The 24,572-nt window shown below is 51.1% G+C and overlaps 1 protein-coding gene across 1 annotated transcript in view; it reads left to right on the plus strand.

The window, feature by feature from the left end:
- Nucleotides 1-24,572, plus strand: part of BMP7 (bone morphogenetic protein 7) — an 86,549-nt gene that overhangs the window by 12,252 nt on the left and 49,725 nt on the right. Inside the window, exon 2 of the mRNA XM_025853342.2 lies at nt 20,411-20,603. Within this exon, the coding sequence (XP_025709127.1) occupies nt 20,411-20,603 (193 nt within the window). The remainder of the gene's footprint in view (nt 1-20,410; nt 20,604-24,572) is intronic.

Genomic DNA, 24,572 nt, shown 5'->3' on the forward strand with positions numbered 1-24,572 from the left:
TCTTTCGGTTTTCCTCCCGGTCCTGAACTTTGTAAAATGCCCCCCACCATCTTCCCCTTTCTCAGGTTCCACTGTCTGACTGACTTGAGCTAACATTTGTTGAGAGAGAAGCCCTTAAAAATGGCAGTGGGGCCTCAGAACCTTCCAGGGCTAGTAAACGTTTATAGGGTAGAGGCACCAGTTGGTCATTTCCTTGAGGAGGAAACAATAAATGAAGCGACTTGCCTTATACCAACTTGAACCCTGAGCTCCTCATTGTCTTAAATTCTTGGGAGGGGGGAAGGGGGAATGGGAAAGGGGGGGGTCCCCGAAATCTCTGGGTCTCTTGTGGCTCAAACACACTAAGAACTGGGAAATGCCTTTTTTAGGTAGAATTAGGCAGGGTTTCCCAGTCTTGGCACCATTACATTTTTAGGCGAACCAGTTCTCTGTTGTGAGAGCTGTGTCCTTTGTATTATAGGACGTTGGGCAGTAGCCAGGCTCCTACCCACCAGCTGTCAGGGGCACCCCAAGCCAATGCTGTGATAGCCAAGAATGTTTCCTGACGTTGCCAATGTCCTACCCCCCCCCCCACCCCGGGGTGAAGGGGGCGCGGAGAGCACAATGGCCTCCAACTGCAAAGCACTGGTTTAGGGTAACTTTCCTCAAAGTTGGAAATTGATTTGAGAGCCTTTGCTTCAAACCCATTGGCCCATGGCAGTGACTGGGGGAAGCCAGCATTTTTAGACTGAGGGATTATTTTCCGGTTAAAAGGAATACAGATTGCAATCAAAACGTGAGCCCTCTCCTGGGAACACAGCACTGCCTGGGTTAGCAACACCCTAGGGACGGAGATGGAGGTTACATCTCTACAGAGTAGCATCATCTCCCAGGAACCAAAAGAGTCTTACAGTGCCTTTTGTCCCATGATACTAAAAGGTTGTTAAACACACCCTTAAAAGTGGGTCCTCTTTTTTTTTTTGTCCCTCAGGAAGAATTAGGGTAAAAACCTCTCTTACCTGGTTTCCTCTGTTGGCAGGTAACTTTGGCGGGGGGTGGGGGGGGCAGGCAAGCAGCAGAGAAGCCTCGTGTGGCTACGGCCACCGTAGCTGGCTCAGGGAAAGCTGCTGGCTTTAGACCATGGCCCACGGGCCAAATCCGAACCTCCGTCTGTTTTTGCACAGCCTGGGAGCAAGAATGGTTTTTATGTAATTTTTAAAAGGGTGATAAATGATCAAAAGAAGAATAATATTTCATGACATTTGAAAGTTAGATGAAATTCAAATCCCAGTGTCTGTAAGGCTTCACTGGGACATGCTCACTGATGTGTCGTCTGCATCTGCTTCCCCCCAACCCCCACCCCCGCCGCGGGAGTGGGGTCACTGCCACAGAGAGCCGTGGAATCCTTCCTATCTGGTGGGTTGTAGAAGTCTGCCAGGGCGCCTGGGGGACTCAGTCGGTGAAGTGTCCGCCTTTGGCGCAGGTCAGGATCCTGGGGTCTTGGGCGGGATCCAGCCCTGTGTCGGGCTCCCTGCTCAGTGGGGAGTCTGCTTCTCCCTCTCCGTCTGCCCCTCCCCCCTCGCAAAAATGAATAAATAAAGTCTTAAAAAAAAAAAAAAGTTTGCCGACCCCTGCTTTTGACTGTCCATACCCTCTACCTGGGAAGGGATAAAAATTTAAAAAGCCTGAGTTTTACCCGCCCCCTTTGTCCACTGGCAGACGACCAGTGACACAATGCACTCTCTGTCCTCCTGGACGTGCCAGGGGGCTCCTCCTAGCTTGAGGAAACTCTGATTTAAACAGATTACTCCTGTGATGGCTTCTCGGCATTCGTACTGTGCGGCGTGCGGCGTGAATCCCTACAAAGGTGCTGTAGCACATTGCATTTAGGCTCCTCCTAAATTTGCTTGGTCTTAGTAGCCTCCTCCCCATGTTCCATTTTTTTTTTTTTTTTAATTCTCCTGGGGCGCCTGGGTGGCTCAGTCGTTAAGCGTCTGCCTTGGGCTCAGGTCATGATCCCAGGGGCCTGGGATCGAGCCCCACATTGGGCTCCCTGCTTGGCGGGGAGCCTGCTTCTCCCTCTCCCTCTACTGTTCCCCCTGCTTGTGCTCTCTCACTCTCTCTGTCAAATAAATAAATAAAATCTTAAAAAAAAATAAAAATAAACAAATAGAAAAAATCCTCCTAAAACATCTCAGGTGGTAGTTAAGACCGGCTCTGGGGTGGGACCATATGAGTCTAAATCCCACCTTTGCCCTTGTTAGCTTCGTGACCTTGGGTAGGTGATTATACTCAGGGTGTCCCGTTTCCTCCTCTGGGTCAGTAGCGGTGCCTGGCTCCTGGGTGGCGGGAGTCCCTGTGCGGAGGCAGGAGGAGAGCCAAGCACGGTGCCCGCGGGGCATGAGGTGCCCAGGACCGGTAGCTGCCGGCAGTGACGTGGTCACTCCGAGGGGCCTGCCTGTGCCAACTGTGGGTGCAGCTCCTCTGGGCGTCCCAGGCAGGGGGACAGGCCTCTGGCTGGTTCTGGAAGTGATGGGGGTGGTGCGTGTGTCCCACGTGCTGAGCTCTGTGGGGCTGGGGTTGAGGGTGGTCCACCCTTGGCTGTGATAGCCTGCGGTGCGGCGGAAAGCTCGACTGTGTTAACTGGACACGAGACAAACGAGGAAGCTGGTTGTCTTATGACAAATCCTGTTATACGAGAAAGTTGCCTCTTGCTGATTCCAGTCTGTATTTATCAATGCAGAGTTTTAAGGAAACATCGAACCATCATTAGACCCAACTCTATATGTGTCCACCAGCTTAGGGCACAAACAACCCCTCAGATGTATACACTTGACTGTGGGCTGGCCTACTCTTAATTAATTAATGAAAAAGTCACAGTCAAATTGCACCTGTTTTTTGTTTTTTGATTTTTTTTCTGAACTCCATTGATGTCAGACTTTGTGGGGTGGCATTTCCTGTGTCCCCTCATTTCTTGATATGCATACCTGACATTTCTCCATCTTAAGTGAGGTCCCACCCACACCAGCCGTTAGCATGATTCCCACATTTGTTACTATGTGTGAGGAGAGGGGAAGTCAGGGATGACCAGCCACTTGTCCAGCTTTGGGGACAGTAGGTCCATCCGGCTTCGAGTCCCAGCCCCTTGGTGTGTGACCTCAGGCGGGTCACTGGAAGCAGCCCAGCGCTCAGGGCCTCAGTTTCTGCCTTAGACAGCTTGCGCCGGAACAGAGTACCCTACAGTGGGGGGCTTAAAGCACAGACATTTGTTCCCCACAGTGCTGGAGGCTGGAGGTCTGACATGAGCCTGCTGGCGTGGTTGGCTTCTGTCTCTCTCCCTGGCTTGTAGACGACCCGCTGTGAGCATCCAGAGCTCCCATCTCTTTCTCTTTTTGTGGGGACACTACCTCCTGTAGGAGCCCGCCCCTACCCTCAGGACCTTGTCTAAACCTCGTATCTTCTATCTTTTAATCCCATCATTTTGGCTTAGGGCTCCAACAGGTGAATTTGGGGGGCACAACTCAATCCCTAGTGTCCCTGTAAGGTGGGGTGGCTCAGAGCTCGGGGCCTGTGGGACCAACCCAGATAGTAGCAGTGAGCTCTCAGCAGATGGGGGCCCCTCCTGGGGCTGCCTTTGGGGCCCCATCTGCTATAGAGTCTCTTCTAGGCCCTTCCGTGAATGTGGCGATGGGCTAGCCCATGGTGATTGGTCGGCCAGCTGCAGCTCGCTGGGGGTGCCCGTGAAGCCCTCCCCAATCCCACCCGGGCCCTCATACCCAAGACTGCATTTCTGTAGGTGACTTCACATTGTAAAAATTGTATTCATGTTTTTTTACTCAATTCTCATTACAGTTTTTTAAAGATGTATTTATTTTGTAAGATTTTATTTATTTATTTGAGAGGGAGAGTGAGAGAAAGAGAGAGAGAGAGAGAGAAAACACGAGTGGGGAGGGGCAGAGAGAAAGGGAGAAGCAGACTCCCCGCTGAGCAGGGAGCCCAACACAGGGCTCCATCCCAGGACCTGGAGATCATGACCTGAGCCAAAGGCAGACACTTAACCGACTGAGCCACCCAGGTGCCCCCAAAGATCTATTTTTTTTATTTGAGAGAGAGGGAGAGAGAGAGAGCCCGCACATGCGTGCACATGAGTGGGGGGAGGGGCAGAAGGAGAGGGAGAGAGAGAATCCTCAAGCCGACTCCCCAATGAGTGCAAAGCCTGACGCAGGGCTCAACCCCGTGACCCCAAGATCGTGACCTGAGCCGAAACTAAGAGCCCGACGCTCAACCACTGAGCCACCCAGGTGCCCCCCCCCCATTACAGATTTTGACAAGAGGCCTGGGCATTTGAAAAAAAGTGTGATGCTGTAGTCCCCCCTTCCGTGGGGGCTAGACTGAAGGCAGCGGGTTGGACAGAAGTTGAGCAGAGTGAAAATCACCCTTGAAATCCCTTAAGAAGCCACATGGGAAATAGACACATTCTGTCTCTGTGTGCGAAGACCCGGAGCTGGTTTTCCTTTAGTGGTGGGGCACGTTGCTGCTGCTTCCGTGGCACATGAGGTGCGATGCTTGGTTGAGGTTCAGGGCCCATAGTGGACCCAAGCGCTTATCTTTAACCATTAGCACCACCCTCAGGGACAGCAGATGCTGCGAGGTATATGCCTCCCAAAGCCTGCTCCCTGCTTCAGTGGAGAGAGAAACGATGTCTCATTTAGGACTTGTTCTGAGTCACAGAACATCTGCCTTTGCTACCAATGGCTTCAGCATTAAAAACATGTCATTATCTCCCATAACAGCAAGAATTCAGGGAGGTGATTGCAAGTTTGGGGTAGCAGCTCAGTGAGGTCATTCAGGTATATGTGAAATTTATGCCTTACCATCACCATCCTCAGATTCCTCATGCCTGTTACCTCATGGTTACAAGATGGCTGCTACAGTCCCAGATATCACATCCTCACACAATCTCATGTTCAAGGCAGGAGAAAGGGGGTGGTTTCAAAGAGCTCTCCTTGCTTGCCTAGCTCTTCATTTCCTAGAAGTCTCTAGAAAACTTCTCCTTATGTCCCATGAGCCCAGCTGGTTCATAAGGCCAGCACTTGCTGCAAGGGAGGATGGGAAGGTATGAAACTGGTCTCTGGCCAACACAGTGGGAGGTGGGTGAGGGAAAAGTGGATCGGAAGAGGTCGTTGGGTAGCCACATTCAATTTATTTAAATTGTTTCTCTTTGTTGTTGTTGCCTATGTGCTATATAGTTGGATTTACATAAGTTATTTGCACGTGTGATTTTGCTCCTCTGTAGGATAGATAGAGGCCCTAAGCTAGTTTCTGGTCTCCCGATAACAGTTTGGCACTTGAACGTTAAGTGGAAGATTGGTGGCGTGCTGACATGAGTTCAGACCCTCTGCAGCCCACGGAGAAAATTGAGCTTCTCTTTAAACTCAAACCTGTAAGTCAGTACAACTTGAGTCCTCATAGGACTCTAGCCAACAGCCAACTGTTTGCGGAAAACAAACTTTATTTTATCAGCTAAACCCTCCTGATCTCTTCAGACAAGGGGCCAAAGTATTTGAAAAGACCCGAGAAGGTCAGGAGTCATTGTAACCCGGGAGGAAGCGGAGGCCGGGCTGGGGCTCGATCTGAGTTCTGCTCGTGGGACAGGAAGCTCACGTTTCCCTCCGGGTAGGGGATGAATAGATCAAGATACTCAAGGCATCGTAAGAATCCGTGTCATGTTGTCTGCTAGCCAAGGGTGGAGAGCTGCTGGGAGGGAAGGCCTGCCTGTCCTGGTGGAATCTTGCCTGTGCACCGAGAGCCTGAAACAACTTCTTCCAGGAGGTGGGCTCTGGGCACCTGGGTTGTTGCTGCTGGTTTGCAAGAGAGTAAGGCGCGAAGGTCTGAGTGTATCCTTAGGTTCGCCGGTTAGAATTGATGATCAGAGGAAAAGGAGGTAGAAGGTATTTTCAGGGATTATTTTTGGGCAACGTGTGCTTGGTGTCAACAAAAGTACATGTGACAGAATGCTTTGGTTGCGGGCAAAATAAATCTACTCAAACTAGCTTAAGTGGGGGAAAAAAAAAAAAAGGAAATCAGTGCATCTCCAAGCCTGAGGAAAGGACACGCCGGCAACTTGCAGGTCCGTAGAGAATCCAAGTATTATTCTCTCCATGTCCCTCATCTGTCACTGAACAGCCCCTCCTGCCTCTCTGCCTCACTGGGTTCATCTGCTCCCCTGCCGATTGGGAGAAAGAAGGCCACCCACAGCAACTTGTAATTACAACTATTTGGCTAGCCACATACTTGCTTTCCCAACTTCCCTAGCAGGTTGGAATGGCCACAGGATGCTGTCCTAACCAGTGAGACACAAGAGGAGATTTGCTAGGGGAGGAATGGCATAGGAGGTGGTTCTGAAAAATATTTTGCTTCCAGCTGAGTGACAGCTGAGCAAACAGAACTCTCTGTACTCTTCTTCTTATTCTTTTTTTTTTCTGCCTTTAATGTGGTTCTGTGAAGACGTGATGTTTGGAGTCAAGGCAGCCATCTTGTGATCATGAGGCAACAGGCCTAAAGATTAAATATCAATGGCAGAGCAAAGAGACAGAAGAAACTTGGGTTTTTGATGACACAGTTGACTTATTGGACCCAACTAAAATTTCTGGGGAGAGACTCTTTGGCACCTTGAATCACACGTTCATGTATGCATCAGTTAGATCCAGAAGGTGGATCATGCTACATAAACAAGGTTGCTGGGAGTCAGGTTCTGGTCCCTTGTGGCTAGGTGGCTGGGGGTGGGGTGGGTTGGGGATGTAGCAACTATTCAGTTAGAGTTGTGTTAACCATCATGATAATAATCTAAGGAGGTAACATTTGTCAGGGGCTCACTATGTGCCAAGCAGCCTTCATTCTCTTTACCTAAATTAACTTAATGAATTTTCATGACAGACATTTCAGGTGGGGGCCATTCTTATCCCCCCTATTTTATAGACCAGAAAACTGAGCACAGAGAAGCAAGTAGCTGGCCCAGGATACACAGCCAGGAAGCAAATTTGAATTTGGAGGTCCACTTCCTGAGCCCTGCCTCTTAAACTTGATCCCGAAGTGCTCCTCAGCCTCAAAAATGGGTGTGGAGCAGGTTAGTAAACAGCCTTGCTAACGGGCAGATCATATTTGAGGGCAGGAGGAGGCCACATAACTCTGCTTTAGGCATCATCCCCCATTTCTTTGATGATCAGTGTTTCTGAAACCAAAATATCTTAAAATTGATAAAGGTGACTTTCCCCCAAGAGCTGCCATGACACTGATCACACCTCTTACAATAGAGGAGATATGGTGACAAATACTTCTTATGTTGAACTGAAGGTGGATAAATCCAGCCCACATTTACTACGAACACTGTTTATTGACGGTTTTGTAAATGGGTACAGAACGGCACACGAATCAAGAAACGGAACATGATCGGCTCCCAGAATCCCTTGGCACTCTTCCCAAAGGGTGACCGCTGACTTAATGGCATAGATTAGTCTCACCTGTTTATAAATTTTATATAAATTTAATTGTACAGGAATTCTCTTAAGTCACTACTAATCATTTCCAATGATTTGTAAGATGACCCCATTTTGAACTGTTAAGCGTGAGCTGGGGACTCAGTTTACAACTCATTGGCATCCCTACTGATTACGTGCCACAGATTTCCAAGCCATTCTTTGGTTTGATGGTGGGTTCTCCTTCCCTTACCAGAAATGTGTTCAAAGGACAACAGTGCGGTTTTGAGGATGTTTTGGTAGTTAACTTGGGAATCCAAGTTCAGCTTGTTGAAAATATGAGTATCGGGGCACCTGGCTGGCTTAGCCAGTGGAGCCTGGGACTCTTGGTCTTGGAGTCACGAGTTTGAGCCTCTCGCTGGGTGTAGGGATTACTTAAAAATAAATAAACGTAAAAAAAAAAAAAAAGAACTTGAAAATGTGAATATCGAATGGATCAGGCTCTTGAGGATTGCTGTTTTCCAGCAAACCTCCCCTGCCAGCCCCTGGGGACAGGCTTCGCACACCTCCACACAGTCCTGTGTGCAGAAGGAGTGCAGATGGCTCTGTGGTGTTTTGGTCCGAGTACAGGATTTGGAGAAACTCTTATTTTGAAAGGGAGATGGGAGCCCAGCATGAAGGAAACGCAGAACAATCTCTTCCTTAGCTGCACCTGCATGGCCAGGGCCTAATGAGTTTGGGTTGATGGAACCCAGACCTCAGGAAGGATTATAAATTCTCATTTGATTTGATTTGCTTCTAAAATACCTTAAACCAGCTGTGCCTGCCCAGCTGACCCAGGAGTCTGGCTGCTCTGGGGGAAGGTCTGGAGAGGCACCCTCCTGTCCCACAGCAGCTCCTCTCCCCACCACCAGCTGCTCCTGGGGTCTGCTCTGGGCAGGGTACACGTGTGTCTCCCCTCCCCTCCCCCTGCCATGCCCCGTGATTGCTAGCCTCTGTGTCCTCGAATTCTCAGAAAGCCCCGTAACTGGAGGCCCCTTCACATTTCCATTTTATAGAGGGGGGACGCTAAGCCTTCCAGAGATGGGTTAACTTGTCCTGAGTCCCTGCTGGCGATCGGCAGAGCCTGTGTTCCAACCCAGGCCATCAGGCCCCATGGCCCACCCGAGCCCCACCTTTCTACGGCTTCTTGAGCTGAGTGAGGCAAGGGCTCCTGTGGGGGAAGTTTCTGGAGACTCTTCACTAAGATACTTGAGACTCTGCCAAGTGCCAGGCAAGTGGGTACAGCAGATGGAACAGTGGAGAACAACAAAGTAGTGACAGCTAACATCGTTCAGGACCTCCCTGTGTGCCGGCATGCCACAGACAGCCTCTGTGCCAGGGGTTCTCAAAGTGGGGTCCCCGGACTCTCAGCATCTCCTGAGAATGTGTTAGAAATGCCGGTCCTTAGGCTCCACCCCAGAACCCCTGAATTAAAAATGCTGGGAGTCAGCCCAGTGGTCTCGTGTTAACGAGCTCCCAAATGATTCTGGAGCACGCCAGAGAGTGCGAATCCCTGGCCCGTTTTAATCCAACAACAGCCCAGTGAAGTAAGTATTCTCATCCTCCCGTCTTACAGATGAGAAGTAACTCGCTAAGCCCCCAGTGGGCCGCGGAGCGGGGACTCACACCCCGGCCTCGCTCCACGGTTGAAACCTGCTTTGTTCTGTGCCCTTGCTCAGTTTGTGTACTCTTGGGGTTAAAATCTAGAAGAGAAGACAGGTCATAGACAGGTCAGCAGACCAATCAATACAGTAATCAGAACAGTTAAGTTCTAGGAGGGAAACGGAACGGAGGGGACATTAAGGGATGGTGGCTCTGTTGGGCTGTGACCGTCAGGTTGAGCCCAGCTCAGCAAGAGGGAAGGGGCTACGGTGCCCAGCTGGACCTGGAGCAGAGCCCCGGCCCTGTGTTCCTGAACTTGGTGTGTCTGATGATTATCCAGTGCGCGATGTCACTCACCAAGTGACAGGTTCCTGGTGGTCCTGTGACCAGAGCAGGGGGTCATCATGCCTGTTTACAGACAGAACCGAGAGCCGCGGAGCCATCAGCTTCCATCCCAGGCCTCACACACAGCTCCAGGATTAAATTCTCCCTGCTTCCGTGGCATTTCTCACAATGGGGATGTCTTTGCCGGGGGGACCCTCCCCTTGTACCTTTGAGAACGTGTATTCAGACCCTGGTTTGCAGTAAGTTCTCCCTATCATTGTGTTGCTCTAAGAAGCCAGCACACTGATACTACAGAGCATTGCTCTAAGTTCTGAAAGGACTTTCTGCCGTGATGGACAGGTTCTGTATCTGTGCTTTCCAATGCAGGAACACTAGCTTCACGTGGCCATTTAGATTCAGATTAATCACACCAGAATAAATGTAAACGTTCACTTCCCAGGCACACCAGCCACGTCCCAAGTGCTCAGTAGACATATGTGGTTCGTGGCTGTCATACCAGAAGCACAGATTTGGATCCAGGTTTGGAGGTATTAGGCTGAACCATCGATAGGTCAAAATGGGTAGAATGTTGGCGACTTTCTATGGTACAACCTAATAGAAGCACAGGGAGTGGGCAAGACCGGTTAAACCCATCCCTTTGTTACAGAGGGAAGAACTGAGGCCTAGTGAACCTGGGGCCCCACCTCCCTCACTGAGAGCCCAGATGGGGCCAAAACCCAGGTTCCCAGACTCTCTCTCTCTTTTTTTAAAGATTTTATTTATTTATTTGACAGAGAGAGACACAGCGAGAGAAGGAACCCAAGCAGGGGGAGTGGGAGAGGGAGAAGCAGGCTTCCCGCCGAGCAGGGAACCCGATGTGGGGCTCGATCGCAGGACCCTGGGACCATGAAGGCAGATGCCCAACGACTGAGCCACCCGGGCGCCCCTCACGGACTCCCTTGAGGTTTGTCCGTCTGTTCGCTCAGGGATTCTCAGCTTGGCATGATTGACAGCTGGACCTGGACCATTCCCTGCGGGAGGGGGGCTGTCCTGTGCTTTGCAGGATGTTTAGCAATGTCCCCGGCCTCCACCCACTAGACGCCAGTAGCACACACCCCCTAAGTTGCGGCAAACAAAAATGAATCCAGGCATTGCCCAATATCCCTTGGTGGGGTTGTTGGGGGAAGGACAAAATCACCCTTGGTTGAGAATTACTAGTTGAGCTGAAAATAGTAGCTAGTTTCCATTCTTTTCCCTCATTTGCAGCTGGCCGGGGATGGCATTGGGAGCCAGGGATCCCTGGGGGCTGGGTTCCTCCCTGCACGGAGACGGGGCGCCCATGAATGAGGGATGGCTGCCCTCGGCTGATGGCAGAGAGATCGACATATGCTTACAGCCCATTTTTCTTTTCAGCTCTACCAGCGTCTGGGTCTCTTCAGGCAAACAACTGGCTTCAGCCCTAGAGATAATTAAACCCATCTTTTTTCCCCTCCCTCCACCCCATCCCCTAAACCCTTTGGTCCATTCAATTCACAATGATAACATTGTTCGAGCAATACCGCGCACATGTTGACACTGAAGTGTTTAATCTTGCGGTACAGCAATTCCCCTGCCCCACCCCCACCCCACATCTGTGCCTCGGCACTGATGACAAATGCCTGGCCTGCCCAGCGGCCTGGCCTCCGCGCCTGCGTCTCTGGGCATCTAACAAGGAGGCAGTGTCTCCGAAGACCCTCTCGGAGCGCCCGGCGCTGAGACTCCAGGTGGTCTTGTTGGCAGCCCAAGTATTTGGTGGAAAGTTCGAGAGTTGAAGCAGCAGTCCAGGGGCAGGGAGACAATGCTGCTTGTGTGCCCTCTACCAGACAGGGCCCTGCCCCCCACCCCGACGTGGGGGGCTAGAGAGGGAGGATGGGGAGACAGGTTAATGCTATGCCGTCTTCAAGCTGTCACCCTCTTTCCAGGGCGACTCTGGCCTTGGGCAAGAGCAAAACTTGCAAAGCAAAGGGGGACCTGAGTCGAATACAGTCTTTGCTCTCTCAGTGCAGCTTTGAAGGAGATCACTGTTGCGTTCACATGTGTGCTAAGAGCTTGCGATACTCTAGAGTTGTCCTTATTTGATTATCTCCACGGCTATGAAGTCGGCGGTGGTGTCCAGTGTCAGGGAAAGAGTCAGCGTGGCCGAGTGGTGAAGATCGTGTGGGTGTTCAGGCCAGCCGGGTGGCCATGGGGAAGTGACTTTGCGTCTCTGAGCCTCAGTGTCTCCATCTGTAAAATGGACACGATGCACGTGCCTACCTCTGAGTAGGATTTTTAGAAGGATTCAGTGAGATGTTGTGTGTGACACGTGATGAGACGTCCAGGACAGTGGGAGGGCCTTTATAATCGTGACTGTCCCCCTCACCTGCATTTGGGTGGCTACTCTCAAAACAAAACCAAACATCAGAAAATAACAAGTCAACTCTTGCTGGTGAGGATGTGGAGAAATTGGAGCCCTTGTGTACTGTTGGGAGGGCTCTAAAATGGTGCAGCCTCTCTGGAAAACAGAATGACATTTCCTCAACAAATTAAAAATAGAATTACCATATGGTTCAGCAATTCCACTTCTAGATACAGACCCAGAAAAATTGAAAGCAGGGCTTCAAGGAGATATTGGCCTCCCCATGTTCATAGGAGCATTATTTATAGTAACCAAAAGGTAGAAACAACCTGAGGTCCATCGACAGATTAACAGATAAACAAAACATGGTTCATACACACAATGGAATGCTATTCAGCCTTGAAAAGGAAGGGAATCCTGACACAAACTCCTGTATGGATGAACCTGGAGGACGCGTTGCTCAGTGAAATAAGCCAGACGCAGAAAGACCAGTACTGTAAGGTACTGCTCCTCCTCCAGTAGGAGGTCCCTAGAGGAGTTGAATTCATAGAGACAGAAAATAGAATTGTGGGTGCCAGGGGCTGGGGGTGGAGAATGGGGGGCTTGTTTAATGCGTCTTTCAGTCTTGCAAGATTAAAAGATATTGGTTGCACCACACTGTGAATGTATTTAACATGACAACTACAAAAATGGTTAAGATGGTAAATCTTAATGTATATTGTACTACAATTAAGAATCAAGTTGAAAAAACAGTAGCCATTAGCCAGCTCAGGGGTCAGGCAGGTGACAGAGCTGCAATCTTTTTTTTTTTTTATTTTTTAAGATTTTATTTATTTATTTGCCAGAGAGAGAGAGGGCGCATAAGCAGGGGGAACGGCAGGCAGAGGGAGAACCCGGCCCCCTACTGAGCAAGGAGCCCAATGCGGGACTCAATCCCAGGATCATGACCTGAGCTGAAGGCAGACACTTAGCCGACTGAGCCACCCAGGTGTCCCCCAGAGCTGCAATCTGACTGGCCTTTTATCTGTCTTGTCCCACTGCATGTTGACGGAGGGCTCTCGCACCTTGCTGGGGTGGTTAAGAAGCGCTTGTTGAATGAGCACACTGGGGTGTGAGGACACACAGAGATATTTTCTTGGGAGCATGAATCATTTTAGACTTTTATGTGATATTCCTTTCCTATGGGTTTAGGACAGTGTCCTCTCTTCTGTAACAGCTGTGCAGCAGAGTGTGTCAACGCTCATGTTCCCAAGAAAACATTTTCCTGTTAGAGTAGTTGGGTACGTCCGGTCCATTTTCCAGAGCTCTCAATTTATGGCATGCCTTTGGTGGCTTTTTCAAGCTCCTTCATCTCACCATGTAAATCTTTGAACGAATGAAGAGCCATCATTGAGGTTCACATCCCTGAAGCTGCGGGGCCACCATAAATTGCCTTCCGACAGCTGCCTTGGTCACAGTCAGCTCCGGTGAATTCTGGCATATGCCAGAACCTTCTGGATGAATTGCATCCCCCTAGGAAAGAAAGGAAGGCTGCATTGGAAGTTTTGGAGTTAAATCCAGATGGGGGTAGGTTCTGGGACACGGGATCTTAAGCAGTCAAGGGTCCTTGAAAGCTCAGTTCTAGCTTCTGGTTATATTGTGGACTTTGGTTGGTTCTCTTGGTTCCCAGAGCCTCATCCTCATGAAAGAGGTTCATAACTGGAGGTCTTTGGACCAGTCTGTTTCCTCTCCCTCTTCTCTGGGGCTGGTGGACCTCCATCCTTCCTCAAGACTGCATTCAACATCTTTCCCGTGAAGAACTTCCTCATACCTAAACAAATGCATTGGGGTCTACTAAAATAAATTAAAATGAACTGTTCCTTTAGGGACTGTGTCTCCTTTGGCCCCATTCCCTGTTACCCCCAAATTCTTGACGTGGAAACAGTCAGATGCATACACTAAAGATAAGCACGCTCCTGCCCTCTGACCAGCAGTCCTGCTTCAAAGTGTTTACCCAATAGAAACGGGTTCACCAAAAGGCATGTACAAGGATGTTCCTCATAGCATAGCTTGTAACTATCTGGAACTGGAAACTATCCGAAGGCCCATCAAATAATAGACTGTGGCCAATTCCTGCAACAGGGTTCCATACAGTAGTGGAAATGAATGATCCACCACTACACACAACCACAGGGACGCAGACACAGAAGGGTAAGCCTCCAGCAGGTGGACTGAGTCTGTGGTGCCAGGTGTTGGGATGGTGGTCACCTTTGGGGAGGAGGAGCTGGTATTCAGGAGGGGCCCTGTGGCGACATCTTTGGTCTGAGGAATGAATGTACTATTTCCTGCTCTGGGTGTATTTGTGTTGAGAAAGTTAATCGAGCTTTGTGAACACTTACGATCTGTATGCTTAGCTGTATGCATGTTATTTAAAGACCAGAAGGAAATTACATGAAGAGTAACATATTCAATCCAATAGACTTATGGAGCCCTACTATGTGTCAGGCTGTGCTGGGTACTGGGGGTTCCCGACGGGGTCAGTCAGGGCCCCTGCTCCTACAGAGCTAGATCAAGGGGTCATCTTGTATTTGGAAATTATCCAAGTCTGAAGAATGAAGCTTTCATGGCAAATGGTCACTTGGAGATAACCACGATTATCTGGGCGTGTTTCCCCGCCCATCCATTCCCAGGTGTGGAATATTACTGGGCTCATGATTATTTTGTTCAGAACTGCTTTGGTTGCAAATAGTAGGTTGCAACCTATCAAGTTGCAAAAGCTGACTCCAGTTAGTTTAAGGGGGACTTGTTTGGGGATTCTCCACCTAACTCGCAGTTGGAAGAATTGAAACCCCAGACTTCAGGAAGGATGGGGATCACCAGACCAAAGGATCAAACCTGAAAGGCTTCCCTCCTCAAGGCTGATGGCTGCGCCCCGTGCCTGGCATCTCCCTTATCACAGACCAGCTTCCTCTGCACAGCAGTGGCTCGTGGCTGCCCACAGTGCCGACTTACACCCATAGAATTCAAGGCAGAGAAGACAAACAGGGGCTCTTTCCCACCAGGTTCCAGGAAAAAAAAAAAAAAAGACATCCCTGTTTGGCCCAGCTTGGGGCTTGTTCCCTCCCATCCCTCAACTCTGCCGAAAGGGGTCATGGGGCAAGATGGCAGCTCCCTGGGGCTCACATGGCTTGACCGAGAGAGCCCCAGTGAGGCTTTCCAAGAGAAAGAGATGGTACAGTCACGGCACCTTCTTGTGACATCACAGTGAGTGGTCAGTCCTGCAGCCACTTTCCCCACCCAGCGGGAGCAAAAGATCTATGATACCTTCTCTGTTTTCTCACATTTGTAAGAATTTATTGTATTCTGGGGTGTATTATTATGTATGGATGTAAGTATAAATATATTGGGGGGTCCATACCCCTCATTTTACAGGGTTAAATACAGTTCTACAAAGCATGGTTCTCAATACCTACGCTTAGGTACTGTTTAAATATGTGCTGCCCTTGGCAAGTCTATACGGCAAGTTCCATTCGGTTATCATAACCCCTTTGTTCAGAGGACACTAACTTAGTGAGAGGTATGGTCCGTACCTTTTGTGCAGTGTCAGTGGGAGGAGGAGCCCGGATGCGGAGAGGGGGCAGGAACCTCTGGGGGATGCAGGCGAGCAGGCTGGTACGTGGGGCAGAGGTCTCCCCTGGCATGGCCGAGGGTCATGAGCGGGGACGCCCAGATGGGTGGCTTCCAGTTCCCACCTGCCTCTACCCTTAATGGACACCCTCGAACCCAGAATGACCCCTCCCAGGGCCAGCGTTGGGGTCATTATTCCAGGCTTTTGTAAAAGGACACTAGAATTGGCTTTGGGGACAGTCACGGGGCTGGTTGCTGTCAGGATGGTGTTTTCCGGAATCCATTTTCTTTGGACTTATCTTTTGGTCTCGGGGATTTGGGCCCTTTTAATCTTTTGAAGATGAAAGTCTTCGTTAATGCCTGTGAGCTCTCTTAGCCGGTGGGGTGCTGGAATGTTAAGGGCGGTGCAGAAAAAGCTGGATTCCTAGGGTCTAGGTTGCCTTTAGAAAGCTTCTCTTTATGGACAAAGGGAGATACCAACTCTAGACAGTTATTTAAAAACCCAAGTCTTGGGTAATCAGATATGGTAATGTAAGAAAGAAGTATAAGGCTGTATTTTCTCCCTAAAAGTTCATGCTTCTGTCTGCTTTAGTGGTGACAGTTGAACCGCCTGGACCCCTGAGCTTGAAACGGTGTGGATTCCGTGCTGTGGAGCGGCTTCTGTATAAAATGGAAGCCTCGGAGAGATGAGATTTGGAATTTGGTGTGGACTTTGAATTATGAACTGCTCTTTTTAAAAAATGATTATCTGACTTCGATAAATTACAGAATTATTTTTAGAACCCACGGTGATGTGGTTTCAGGAAGAGAAGAAGGTCAACATGGTTCATACTGCGCATTGTCTTAAAATAATTAATGAAGCTGATGCATACAGAAAGCTGTCCCAGAGAGCCTGCAAATGTTTGCTAGAAATTTAGCTGGACACTCTGCATATATCTTTTTAAACAAAAGAAACTTTATAACCCTGGTATCTTAACTAACAGTTAAGATACATTTTATCTTATTCATTTAAGACGTTATACATACACCTGCTGCAACAGATTTGTTTTCGTGATTATGTATCAGGGTTTTCTTTCTTCACCGGGTGTGACTTTAGTGGTTGCACCTGTGTTAATGCCGTGCTCCTTCAAACATTTCTTTAGTGTTTGGTCTGACTGTGATATTTTCCAAATACAGTTGTCATGGCCAAACTTGTGGCCTACCTGTGCATAAGGCTTCTTCTGTACTGATTGGCATTCTCCCGCCTCATTGTTTGAGAGGCCCCGTGACAATGGCAGACGTGAACTTACATTGCTGTAAGTGCCGACTCTGTACACAGAAAGGGCCATTATCATTATCCTGGGACGAGGGGAGGCATGCAGAGGTTAAGTAACTCGGTCAAGACCGCACAGCTGATAGGGACACAGATTCAGGCTGAAACGCACCTGGCTCCAGAAAGTGTAAAGGTCAAGAGTGTGAGCTTTGGAGCGCAGCCACTCACTGAACTTGTGACCTTGGGCAAGTCACCTGCTTCCCCGAGCCTCAGGTTCCTCATCTGTGAGATGGGGATTAATCTCGCCTCACGGGTTCCATCAGATGATGACCGAGAGCGCTCAGAGCAGGACCCAACCCAGAGCCAGTGCTCCATGAACATGCCTTTTTGTACTTCTGGGTTCTTTAGCCTTCTTCGTTGTAAGCAGGGAGTTCTGCACCCCCATTCTCTGGGAGAGGACAGAGCCAGACGGTTGGAAACGGAGACTTTATTTGTGTCTATCTATCAGCATGCGGGGAAGGGGGGTGGCCTGTGGAATGCTCCACTGGTCTTCCACAGGGGACTGTCTAAGGGGATGTTTCAAGGAGTGGCCAGAGAGTTGGGGAAAAAGCTAGCAGGTCACAGTGAGAGGAGCCACAGGAAGACAAGGTGTTCGAAGGCAGGAGCAACCAACTGCTGCGTGCAATTACCTGGAAGTCAGGCAAGATCATGGCCACTAAACAAACTTTCCATTTAGTTATGAGATGGTCTTCAGTGACCTCGGGTCGAGTGGGGTGGCAGGGCTGGGGGACAGCTCGGGCGTGTTCCCTGGGAGCTCCCTCAGTGAGGGGGCCCAGGTGGGGGCTGCACGGGTGCATGCACAGACTGCTCGCTGGGGTGGGCGGCCGGCCACTCTCCAGGGGTGGGCTGCCTTACCACCCTCAGCCAGTCCCCTGCAAAAAAGCCCTTGAGGGGCCCCAGACTGTGCCCATCTCCTTAATAGGACAGACTTGTGTTTCTCCACTGTCCCTCCTGGCACACTCTGAAAAAGCTCCCAGGGCAATACTTGGGGAGAACAGCTCGGCAATAGGACTAAAGGTGAACACACACAATTCCACTTCTGCGCATGCCTCCCCACATTCACAAAGATACAGGAACACGGGTACCAGAATGCACTGCTCCGAGAGCCCCAAATTGGAAATGACCCGAATGCCCATGAACTGCCGAATGGATATGTGAATCATGGTGAAATCCAAGCATGGAATATTATACAGCACCAATGATGGATGAACATCCACAAGCACGTCGATGAACCACACAAACACGGTTGAGTTAAAGAAGCCACATGCAAAAGAACATGTACCGTATTATTTCCTGTTTATCATATTCTGAAATGAGCCAAACCAACCTGAGGCTTGAGAAGTTGGGGGAGAGGAAAGGGATGTTGGCGACATTCTATTTCTTGATCTGGGAGGAGGCCCCATGGGGAGGTTCACTGTGATGAGGCGCAGAACCTCACACAAGCAGTTTGTGTGCACAGCATATGCATGCTGTCGCACAACGAGAAAGTTCTGATGACAAGCATAAGAACTGCTCTTGCAGAGCTGTTGGCTCAGGCACTGAGATGCGTGGCTAAGATTTGGTGGGGCCTGGGTGTGAGGCCCAGCTCGTTGGCCCTGGGCAGGGCACTCAGCACCTCTTGGGTCTTAGGTGCATCCCCTACCAACGTGGCATTGGGCTCACCTCCTCGGGTGACCTGAAGGTTGAGTGAGCTAGAAGGATGGTAGAGGCCTGGCCCCGGGCGTTTCCACAGTGACCGGGGCAAGGCTCTTTGCTCTGCTCCCTCACTCTGAGGTCCCCTCCTGAGGTTCACTTCCTAGAGGCTGCCACAAAGACCCCTCCCCTACCTGCCTTCTGCATAAATCGAAGTGGGGGCCGGGTGATGCCCCCATGAGCATTCTTTGTCCCGCAGATCAGCCTTTCCCAGAGACTGGGTTAGAAGGCAAGTGCTCTGGGTGGGGGTCAAGGACCGAGCAAGTGAGGAGGACAGGTGCAGTCTACAGGGACCACAGGACGGTTTCTGGAGAGGTCATTCCTGTGGCCAGCTCTCCACGTGTGGCCCAAGATTCCAGCAGCTGAAGTGCAGAGGACGCCTTCCCGAGATCTCTCCAGAGGCAGGGTCACTCCTGCGCCGAGCCAGAGTTCCCTGGTCTTGAGGACTTCACCTGCCCCCTCTGCCCAGCAGGGAACAGCCTGATGAGTGGATAATTCATCAACACCCCTGCCCTCATCTTAGTATTTTGTGGAAATATTATTAAGGTTTAGAACGGTTTTGTTTTTGTTTTTGTTTTTAAACGAAGGCCTATAGGAAAGGCCTTTGGGCTGCCAGTGTTGGGAACCTTTTTCCTCAAAGGCGTTCGTGCCCTGCCTGCAGCTGGGCAGCCCTGATCCAGCCTGAGAGCCTCTAGGGCTTAGGAAGCTGAAGCTGGAGTTGAAGCTGGGCATGTTTCTCCTCTATTTTCCCTGTGTCTCTGGTCACCCCCCTCCCCCAGGCAGGAAGCGGAGATGGGGCTGTGTCTCCCAGGAGAAGAAAGGTATCTGCAGATGCCGCACACTTGCCTGAACTTGGCCATTCTGCATCTTTCCAGCACTTGATGATTCCCAGCTTCATCCCTGTTCCATTTTGGATCAGAGGATACATGATCCTCGGGAATCACAGGCCCACACCCAGAAACACTCTTTTTGGGCTTATGTCCGTTTCAAAATTTATTTTCAATGAAATGGGCATAATCTCCTAGTCTAGTCTCATTGCCGGTATAAAGGAGAAAATTTGAGGCCTTTGCCTTATTTTATCCAGAAGTCATTTTAAAAATCCTCATCCCCCAACCTTGCCATTCACTGCTTTTTCTGCTTTTAGTCTAAGGCTGTGTTTGGAAACCCTGATGGCTGTTAGAAATATCTGGGATGCTTTAAGAAGTATGGGTTTCTGGGCCCCCTCTCCAAAGATACTGAGTCAGTTGGCTCAGGGAGGGACGAGCACAGTGGGGTGCCAGAGCCCCCCCCCCGCCATGTGCCAGTTTCCCACCTCCATCTTCAGTCATTTCACCTCGGTAGCTCGAAATCTGCCAAAATGGAAGTTGGTAAACACAACAGATAAGGTCCCAGAGCGCCAGTCCCTCAGTATTTACCAGCTCACTACTGGGACAGGGCATCAGTGTTTTTTTCAAAGCCCCCATGATGATTCCAGGGCTGAGCACCACTGGGCCTCAGGGACCCCGTGACAGGCAGAGTGCGGTCCGTCTGCATTCATAATAGCTCACCGTTGTCGAGTCCTCCCAGAAGCCAAGCTGTTGATGTTGTTACTTAGCTCTCCCAACAACCCGTGCAGGATTATTATCCTCATTTTTAGATGAGGAAATGGGGGTCCGGATAGATTACCTGGTTGGTACCTTGTGCAGGCCCGCTAGTTAATGGCTGGCCCTGGATTTGAACCCAGGCCTGAGAGTCCATGACCCGGCGTCTGTCCGGGGGCCTCTGGGATGGCTCGTTCAGTGCCCCACTCTTCCCAGCAGGTTGGTGCAGAGTCACTGCTCTCGTTCAAGGTGACCACAGGGTCCAAGGCTGTGCGTCTGCAGGCTGCCGTGGGGCAGCGAGGAAGGGGCAGTCAGCCCCAGGGGTCTCCGGCCGAGGGCATGCTTGGGCTCTGCGCCAGGAGAGCGAAAGCCAGTAACTAATGAGCGGTTGGTGCGGGTGTGTGCTTTCTTCCCTCTCCAGTGGAGCACGACAAAGAGTTCTTCTACCCGCGCTACCACCATCGCGAGTTCCGCTTTGATCTTTCCAAGATCCCGGAAGGAGAAGCTGTGACCGCAGCCGAATTCCGGATCTACAAGGACTACATTCGGGAGCGCTTCGACAACGAGACGTTCCGGATCAGCGTTTACCAGGTGCTGCAGGAGCACTTGGGCAGGTGGGTGCTGGGGCCGGCGCCGGGCCGGGGGCTGAGCTGCCTTCCGCTGCAGAGGACGAAGGGGGCGGTGGCTCGGGCCGGGGCCGGGCCGCTTCGGTCTGGGGCCGCCAACCACCTGCCAGGCCCTACACTGCACCTCTTCTGTCAAGAAAGTCTGTGGTGCGGGCTGCTGTTTCTTTAAACTCTCCCCATCAGCATATCGAGTTAGGAAGAGGGGTTGGCCAGGTGAGCCCTTGTGGGTACTTATGGGTGCTCTGGGTCAGGGGCACGGAAGCCATGGGGGTGGGGAAGAGGAAGGAACATCTTTTGAGGGTCTACCTATCTCCCATTGCTCACCGTGAAACCCAGCACATGACATCAGGCAACTGGTGAAGGTGGCCATTTGTCATAAAACGGGATAAAAACCCCAACCCAAAAACAAACAGGCAGAGAGAGAACACAGCCTTCAAAGAATCATGAGGTAGGGAACCCAGATCTTGTGTCGAAAGACTTGACTGTCTTGAGACCCTTTAGTTTCGAGGTCTCCTGAGAGGTCAGGAGACTCAGAGATGGGCTGGAGCTTCGAGCGAGCACATGGTGCCTTCCAGAGGTGACTGTGACCAACCCCGGTGGTGCTGCCCAGGGGCTGGCTCGCGGGCTGGCTCAGGCTGACTCTTGTCATGGCTGGATGCCATTCCTCAGTAACGAATGGCAGGAAGGTGCTGTGGGTGCCTCCTGATGGATAGTCCCAGCATTTGCAGCAGGAATGGGGACCCATTACCGCCCTGGGGAAAGAGGAGACGTCACCACCTCCTTCGGGAGCACCACCATGTCAGGGGTTGTCTTCTTAAAGACTAAGAAAACCAAGCCTCTCTTTCTGAGGGTTTCCACTGTTTTGCATTTGTTACCTGGTTTCGTATTCACGGCAGCCGTGTGAGGTGGCCACTCCTCTGGGACACGGGGAGAGTTACAAGCTGAAAGCCAAAGGGCGTGTCATCTGCGTGCCACCACCCAGGGAGAAAGTGGCCAAATTGGGACTTGAACCCGGGCGTACCAAAAGTATTTCTTTTGAAAAGAGATTTTTGCGGAGGTAAGACACGCTCACATTGTCACATTCACAAGAGAAAAGCAGCTACAGTGAACAGGAAGGCTCCCTCCCGGCTCTGAGCCCCGGTGCCCGTCCCCCAGGCAGCTTCTGCCTCCCGCTCCTTGAAGTTCTCCACCCTGGTGGGTTCTGGGTTACAGGCAAGAGGCACATTATTTTTGTCGACAGCATCATTTCACACCGGTGCACGTCTATCAGATACAGCCCCGGAAGTAGAATCCTGGGGTCAGAGGGTGCACGTGTCAGTAACTGACTGATTTTGCTGGACAGCTGTCCCTGGAGGTTATGTCAGTTGGTACCAACAACCTAAGAGCAGGCCGATTTCTCATGTGCTCACGACATCATCTCTGATCAGACGGTTTTGGTCTTTGTCAGTGTGATGGGCGACAAATGGTATCTTAGTGCTGACTAAATTTGCATTTTAGAGCCCCCACTTGCATGCACAGCCCTACTCACCCTATTCTATGGAGAGGCCAGCACACTGTCCTGGAGGGGAGGGTACCGGGAAGGAGGGTGTGCCGTGGGGGAGGTGGCACGCGGTCTTGGCAATCACCTCCAAATCCTACGATGACCCCACTGAACCCTGGCATCTGTGCCCCATCCCCCAGACCCAATTATAGGAAGAAGCATCGAGTTAATTTCGGGGGTGTGACACACATTTGCTCTGGGTTCTGACAGATCCCCCAGGATTCCTGAACAAAAACATATGTTTGACTTTTCTCCTGAAGGCTGATTAGTAGGAGGCGAGGCAGGTACCCAGAGGCAGTTCGTCAGTAGCACTCCATCGGCCCACTTGTGCAAACGCCGAGCCCTGCTCCCTCCCCACCCCTCCTGGCAGGCTCCCCACACCTGCCTTGAGTCTCCGGCAAGAGGCTTCACCTCAGGAATGTGGCTGCCCCAAGTGGGTTTGGCTGAAGAGAATGCAAGGGTAGGCTGGTGTCACCTGTGTGGTTCTTTCTCCGAGTTTCCAGAGTTCCCAGGCGGGAATGCCTTTGCCCTCCTGGCCACTGCTGTGTCCCCCGGGGGTTGGCTGGGATGCTGCCGTTTCTCGTGAGGGGTGTTGCCACCCACCAGTCCCTGAGACAGACAAGCCTGGTGTGACAGGCACAGGACCTCCTTTGTGGGGGTCAGAGGCCACTGCACTTAGAGAGAGACGTGTAAGCCCAGCCATGTGTTTATCCCATCCCCCTGAGTACCCACAGGCCAGGCGCTGGCTTGGGGACTGGACTATGGGGCCAGGGGCCTCATCTGAAATGGTGGCTGAGGAGAGGACTGGTTTTCTGGGGCTGCACTAACAAAGTCCCATGAGGTGCGTGGCTTAAGACAATAGAAATGTGCTCTCGCATGGTTCTGTAGGCTGGAAGTCGGAAGTTAAGGTGTTGGCAGGGCAGTGCTGCCTCGGAAACTTTTGAAGGGTAGGGCTGGGGGTCCCTCCTGCCTCTTCCAGCTTCTGGGGGTGTGTCTGTCCATTGTCGGTGCTCTGGCTTCTAGCTACATCTGTCTGTCCACTCTCTGCTCTGTTGCCACGTGGCCCTGCATCTTCACGGGAACTTCTGTGCACCTCTCTCCTCTTAGAAGGACACCTGAGGGGCCCTCCCTGCTCCAATATGACCTCATCTTACTTAACTAATGAAGTTAATCTACAGAGACCCTCTTTCCAAATACAGTCACATTCACAGCTACCAGGGGTGGGACTCGAGCGTATCTTTTTAGGGGATATACCCCAACCCATATCAGGGGCTGAAGAAGAAGGGCAGGAAACCAGGAAGCAAGGAAACAGATGAGCTGGCCTCGTGAAGCGATCGAGTGGTCATGGATGACCATGGCCTTGTTGAGCTGGGGGTGTTTGAATGACAAGAAGGCTCTGGCAGTGGGGCGTGGGCTGGAACAGAGTGAGTGGCAGGGGAACGGCAAAGGCCATGGTCCTAAGGCGGGGACAAGCACGGGTCGTGGGGAGGACAGAGGGACGTGATGATACCCAGACGGGGTGAGCCACTTGGTCCTTGCTTAATGGAACATGAGCCTTGGCCTCCCCGGCAGGCGGTCAGCAGCGGCTTGTCTTTCTGCCTGTGTCAGCCTGCTGGCATTGTGGGCACGTGTCCCGTCACGGTTTGAGGCTGCTCCCTCCTCAACCCTGTCTCCGTTCCGTGAGGTGCATCTGGAGGCCCTCCGGGAGGGAAGAAGGCCTGAGTCACTGCGGTTGGAAGCGGGATGGGCGGACGGCTGTCTGCGGCTCTCTGGCAGGTGGCGAGGGTGGGCATCATAGGTTGCCCCCGGTGCGCAGCTTGGCCACAGGCCATCTCTGGGCCCGCGAGCCTTGCTTTGCGTTCCTGACTCTGGGGGCATTTGGCTTGCCAGGAGACCAGGTCCCTCGTTAGCAAATGTTTGAGTACCTGCTGCGTGCCAGGCACCGGCGGAAGTAGCCAGACCCACGCCCCTGCCCTCCAGATGACATGGCAGGTGCAAAGTATAAAAGAGGCAGGGAATGGAGGGAGAGGAAGGGGCTGCTGTCTGTAGATGTCTAAATTTCCTTTCTGTCCCTGAAAGAAGGAGGCGAGACCTTCATTCTCCAGAAGTTAAAAGGTTAAAAAAAATTTTAAATTATTTATATATTTTTTCTGGGTGGGTTGTTTTGTTTTTTTAATCCAGAAGCAAAATGATTCTATTGTGTAATTCCTCAGGTGGGATAACCTAGCTAATTAGAGTGTGGATTCAAATCCGGACACTACATACCAGTGTGGCCTTGGGAAGCAGTGACCTTTGGAGTCTCAGGTTCCTCCTCTGTACAATGGGGATAATAATTGCATCTACCTCCCAGAGCTATGCTGAGGATAAAGTGGGTTAACAGACTTCCTTAGGACATAGTAAGTGCTCAATAAATGTTC

The sequence above is a fragment of the Callorhinus ursinus genome, unplaced genomic scaffold, assembly GCF_003265705.2.
Source record: "Callorhinus ursinus isolate GAN/ISIS: 27379988/994484 unplaced genomic scaffold, GSC_fseal_2.0 scaffold53, whole genome shotgun sequence".
NCBI classification, from domain to species: Eukaryota; Metazoa; Chordata; class Mammalia; order Carnivora; family Otariidae; genus Callorhinus; species Callorhinus ursinus.